The sequence below is a fragment of the Microcaecilia unicolor genome, unplaced genomic scaffold (genome assembly GCF_901765095.1).
Source record: "Microcaecilia unicolor unplaced genomic scaffold, aMicUni1.1, whole genome shotgun sequence".
NCBI lineage: Eukaryota > Metazoa > Chordata > Amphibia > Gymnophiona > Siphonopidae > Microcaecilia > Microcaecilia unicolor.
Window position 1 is genome coordinate 19,734 of NW_021962868.1, and position 6,229 is coordinate 25,962.

Consider the following 6,229-nt stretch of genomic DNA (forward strand, 5'->3'; position numbering starts at 1 on the left):
AAAATTGAATCCGATCTGTTTTAATTTTACTACATTGTAGCTTCATCATATGCCCCCTAGTCCTAGTATTTTTGGAAAGCGTGAACAGACGCTTCACATTTCCACAACTCCAGTCATTATTTTATAGACCTCTATCATATCTCCCCTCTGCTGCCTTTTCTCCAAGCTGAAGAGCCCTAGCTGCTTTAGCCTTTCATGAACGCCCATCCAAAAAACCCCACCCATTTTGGCCGTCATTCCCCCTGCAATAATAAAAACATCTTTTTTGGCAGTGCTTCACTCAGCTGAGACCTGGAAGTCCCTGAGCCAATCACAATGCGTTTAGCCGAGCTAAACGCGCTGTGATTGGCTGAGATAGACCTGGAGGCGGGAGCTGTGCCTTCTTCTTGGATCCCGATCACACACGGAGGGAGGGAGGGAGCCTGTAAAAGGGGAACTGCTGAGCCCTCTCTTGCTGTGGCTGTGCAGCTTTTCAGTCGGATTCTCGAGAAACGTGATTTTTCCTTCTGCTCTGCCTCCTCTCACTGCTCCGTTTTACGCTTGTCTTTCTCTTTTAAAGCATTTTTATTTGTCTGGCTTGTGCGCATACTTAACGAGAGGTACAGACCTCTCGTTAGATTTTCCAGCGTTAAGGTTAGTGCATCTCATTACAATAGGGTTTCTACACAATTTGCTCATCTGCATTCCATTTTCCTTAGCTGCTACCGTCCTCCGAAAAAAGTCTTTAGTGCATGCCAGGGTTTAATACTTGCTTGTTAATGGCTCGTTAATGGCTCATTAAGTTTAATGCATCTGGACCTCAGCAACCTATGCAAGTATTCTACTCCCCCACACCTTAATGTAAACCCCCTGGTGGCAGAGCAAGGTATTAAAATGATGGTACCAAATATGTCACAGTGTTTCCCCAAAATGACTCAACACCAACCAGGGAGTTAACAATAAAAAGAAAACATTTTTTATTAGTTGAATTATATTTAAATGTTAATGAAATTTTACCAACTTGCAAATTTAACATTTGCGACACATCAGTTTAGAAACATTGGGAGCATTTTCAGATAACTATAAATATTAGGCACATAAATCATTTAAGCACATTCAATTTTACAAAACACTAGATTCTTTAAACTTTCTTTTCTCCTGTCTTTCAGATTTCCAGAGACCTTCAAGGATCTCAACATGTAAGTTTTCCTCTACTCTTTTTTTTTTTCTTCTTTTAGTTATCTCTCACTTACTGTTGAAGTTTCCTTTACTATTTTGTCTTATGTGCACTTTTTAAAATAGTTTCAGTCACTTAGCTGCTCGCTCTGTTTTCTCTCTCTCTCGTGAACGGTGGGCGCCTTTTCTTTCAGGTGATGATCTCCAGCATAAACTTTCTTCCAGTCTTTTCCTAGTAACATCTTCTCATCAATACAGCTCCATCCCAACTGCCAGCCTGAGCTATTTGTCACTCTCCTGAGAGTTCCAACAGCATGCGGAACACTCAGCGCATGCACACAGACTACTCAGTTTAACTGCACTGCTCACTGTCTCCACACCAGATCCAGAAGGAGCCAGGTAATCTTTTAAAATTTAACCCATAGGGTTACATTAATTAACATTTAATTGAGGTCCCTGGATGAGCTCTCTCTCCAGCAGCCAAGGAACAGAAAATAACTGCCTTTTAGAACAAGAGTTTTTGGCTGTTTAGTTTCTACCTCTAGAAAAGGTTTCAGTTTAAAACTTTTGGGGAAAATACCTATTTCTAGAGAAAATTTCAGTTTAAAACTATGGGGAAAGGGTTTGTATACACGGCAACTAGTTAATGGTGCTTGCTTTTCTCTCTCTCTCTCTTTTTTTTATTCCTCCCTTAATACTAAACTAGGTCCTGCTTGCTTTTCCCTCTCTCTCTTCTTCACTTCTTCAAGTCATCTGTTTTGTAGAAGTTTACATTGTAGATACACAAATGGATTATTCTGCTTTGAGGCATGTTTCAGGGACAACTGGTTTTATGAGTCAAAATAAAAATAAATATTTTGTTTCATGCAGAATTCTTCTGTTTAAACATAACTAAACAGGCTATAAGCCACTAATGCAGTCCATTGGTTTTATTTTTGTTCCTGTGATGACATATACTGTGCCAAAAATAAAAACTCTTCTCTCTGGCCCAGATGCACTAAACCTTAACGACTCTTTTAACGACCCTTTACTGACCCTTAACGAAGAAATTTTCAACCGTAGCATGCATCAAAGGCCATTTTCCGACGACGCTAGCACCTAACGAAAACGGAATGCAAACGAGAAGCTACCATTGAAATGTGGACAATTCGGAATGCACTAACCATACTGACGATTGCAACGAATCATCTACAGTCAGAAATTTAACGTGAGCTCAGACCTGTCATTAAGGCCTGAGCTGTCATCTCCTCGCTGCCCCCTGCACCATAAAAATCCCCTGGCATGTTTAAAAAGAAAAGTGAGATTACAGTAGAGATTGAACACAAACACATGGCTTCCCACTTCCCTCTGCCTAAAATAAAAAATGAAACAAACATCAAAAAAGGATTGGGAGGGGGCAAAGGCACTCATCAGGCCTTCCCCCCCCCCCCCCCGCCCGAGGTCACTGCTGCTCCCCGCTTCTCCCTGTATGAAAATAAAAATCAAACTTTTGCAGCGGCCGGACCCCCTCCCTTCCTGTCTCTCTCTTCTCCTTCTCCCACCACTGCTCCACCTCCTGCCATCCTCCGCCTCCGTGCCACGCCCCCCTGAGTTCATCGCTGATGCTCCCCCCTCCACCGGACCCCCCCTCTGCCTTAATGGCCAGTGCAGCGCCTCTCACCTGTGTGTGAAGGCGCTACACGGGATGGAACAGCTGATCGGCGATCGCTTCTGCCTTCACCGACGTCTCTCTCCTTCTTCCTGTGCCCGCCCTCCTCTGACGTAAGTTACCTACGTAGGTAACTAAACATAAACATGTCTGAAACATTTGACAAAGTTGAGATTAGCATATATACCAACTGGGATTTAAAAGTCTGTCCTTTAGTGATGCCGCATGTTCAGAAATCATAGCCATAAGTATAGACAGTTATTCAAATATCACATGCACACACCAGAACAGGCATCCATACACACACTGCAAAACAATGTCTACAGAGTACATCCCAAACTTTTTATTTTCATATTTCCATCTTCCAAAATTCTAGACAGCAGATTTACAGATCAGCAGGACCCAAAGCAGTTCAAAATATGTAAATTCAGAAACAATAGTTTATACCTAATTGTTCAACCACCCTTAGGATTCATTCATCTTTGGATTTAAAAAACAGAATCATGTGCATATAAGGACTAAACAAACGAATTTAAACAAACGTTTAAAGCAAATGCCCTTAATATGTAATACTTAGTAGCAATAATGAAACAATGATGGAATATTCAGTAGTAAGCAGCCTGAGCCAACAGATTTATGTTCCACTAAACATAATTAACTTCCTATGAACTTGATGGCTAATAGTGTGCTGATCTGGACAATGTTAGCACATTTAGACAGACTGGACAGAACTTCTGCAGGAAGGACACCTTCCCCTCATTATTCAATACCTCTCTCTGAAATAGTAGTAGTATTAAAAAAGGCAAATGTATTTTTATAATATACCACTGCAATCCACAAAACAAAAGGAGAAAGTTCCCACATGCCATAATCTTTGGATGTAGGCACAGGAAAAAAAAAAAGATATTAAATTCTCCCAGGTTTCAACCTAATTCATGTTTAAAAAAAATTATACTTTTAAATAGGAAGTCTGATTGTTAAGTACCTGAATGCATCTCTACATGAATACAGGGAGTCCCTATAACCAGCCCCTCCAAATGACATGATTTAGAGAAAAGAAGAAGCATTCTAACCCATGAAACCAATACTTCCTCTGCATATACATCCCTATGCTAAACAAGCCGGCATGCTTAAAAATATAAATAAGAAAAGAAGATCAAATAAAAATGCTGCCAATGATTATACTCACAACGTGAATAGAGCAGCTCCTCCTAGATTTGCTTGCTTTGAGTGTAATGGCTGTGCGGAGTGGAGGAAAGGGAGAGAGACCATAGAAGCAAAAGATAAAAGACGGATACAGCAGTGGCTTGCTTTTCAATGTTTTCAGTTCGACCTCCTAGTTCACATCATTGCCTTGCCTCCCCAACTTGGCTGCAACAAAAATGAAGCCGCATGCAAGGCCATAGTCCTATGCACGCTACTGGTGCTTCTGATGGTTTCCTTCCTCTGTTCCTTCCTCCAAAACAGGAAGTTACATCTTGGGGGGGAGGGTCCAAGGAGAGAAATTGGCAGAGAGGCAGCACAGTAGCGTACATAGGGCTATCAGCGAATAGCTTCATTTTGTTGCAGCCAACTTAAGTTCCAAGTCAGTTGGGGAGTCAGCGGATTGAGTGACCCAGTCAGTGAGGGGCAGGGAAGGGATGCTTGCGGTTCCTCCAGGCTGCCACAGACTCAAAAGGTAGCAGCTGGGAGGAAAAGTTAATATAGCACGAGGTGGCAGGAGCCTCTGGTGCATAGGCGCCATTTTTTTCAAAAGATTGTTTAGGGGAGCAACCGCTCCCCCTGCACCCCCTAGCTACGCCACTGCTTGTAAGTATCGGTTTCAAATCAGCTTTAGTAAAAGGGCTCCTTTGTTTCATGTTTGCATGTTGTGGAGAATGTAATAATTCACATTTTCTTAAGTGATTTTTATGTGTGTAGGTAAGTGGCACTTCTTTGTCTTTAAGGGGTCCTTTTACTAAGGTGTGCTAACAGATTTAGCTCACACTAACAAACAGCAAGAACTAAATGATAAGATGCCCATAGGAATATAATGAACATCTTATCATTTAGCACATGCTAATCATTAGTATGCACTAAATCTGTTAGCATGCCTTAAGGACCCCTAAATGATCAAATTTCAGTTCCACAAAGCAACCAATAGTAATGCATAGTGAGATTTTGCTAAAAAATATATTAATTCCGGTTCCTATACAGCACTTTCTATACAAAAAGATGTGACCAAAATGTGCATGATCTGGAAATCAGCTCTGCATCATTCCACCTAGGTTATTGCTGAATAAAAATATTCAGGAATTCATTCAGTAATACTTGGCTTTCTGAACAGTAAATTAAAATACCTTCCACAGAATACAGTAAATCAGGCAGCAGCAGCAGCTGTAGAGGGAGGTTTTGTATACAGAGAGGGAGGTTTTTGTATGAGTCTGTATCACTGTGTGAGAGGCCAGTTGCTACACTGCTGACAGTAATAATCTGCAGCATCTTCAGCTTGAACTCCATTGATTGTGAACGTGAAATCAGTCCCTGATCCACTGCCACTGAATCGTTGTGGAACCCCCGAGGGACGGGTGGAAACATAATAGATAAGAAGTTTTGGAGCCTGTCCAGGTTTCTGCTGGTACCAGTTTAAGCAGGTTCCTACACTGGCACTGGCTTTGCAGTTGAAGGTGACACTTTGCCCTAAAGACACTGGCACAGATTCTGGAGACTGAGTCAAGGTTTGCCCATTGGAATCTGAAGATAAGATGAAAATTAAAACTAACAGTGAGAGAAGAGAATTATGCAAAATAATATGCTTTAAATTGCTTAACCTGATTTGAAAAAAGGTTTAGATTCTTACAAATTAAATCATAGTAACACTGGCTAAATGTTATGTTTATTACATCTCCTACTAAAATTTCTTACCATGAATCCATAAAAGTAACAACCAGACGAACGGAGTCTGTGGAATCATCTTCATTATTCTGGATTAGGAGCTTCTCAGTTATAAACCTTCAAGTGCTGAATGAAACTTTTATAACTGCACAGAGCAGTGAAGAAAGACACCTGCAGGAGGATATGCAAAATGGCTGATCTATGTAAATGTTCTTCCTCAGAGACCTACGTAACAATGTTGCTTATGGTTTGGTCATAATGAATCACACTTGTGTCTTTTCTAATTACTATCAAGAGTATTTTTCATTCTATTAGTGTGATGACATAAAACATGAACTGGTGTGGTGCCAGCGTGTAGCATATTCTATAAAGATACATATTCTAAAAACTATCTTTTATTTATTTATTAGGATTTGTTTACTGCCTTTTTGAAGGAATTCAATTAAGGTAGTATACAGTAAGAATAGATCAAGCATGAGCAATTGACAATTACAGCAGTAAAAATATTCAAAAACAATACAAAGTATGGCATGGTATACTATTTACAATGTC

General features: G+C 40.5%; 1 gene segment (V, D, J or C); it reads right to left on the reverse strand.

Annotated features, from left to right (window-relative positions):
- Positions 1-5,231: 5,231 nt before the first annotated feature.
- Positions 5,232-5,794, reverse strand: LOC115458581. The segment is given in 2 exon segments: positions 5,232-5,536; positions 5,708-5,794. Coding segments are annotated over 2 exon segments (360 nt in total).
- Between the last annotated feature and the right edge of the window lie 435 nt (positions 5,795-6,229).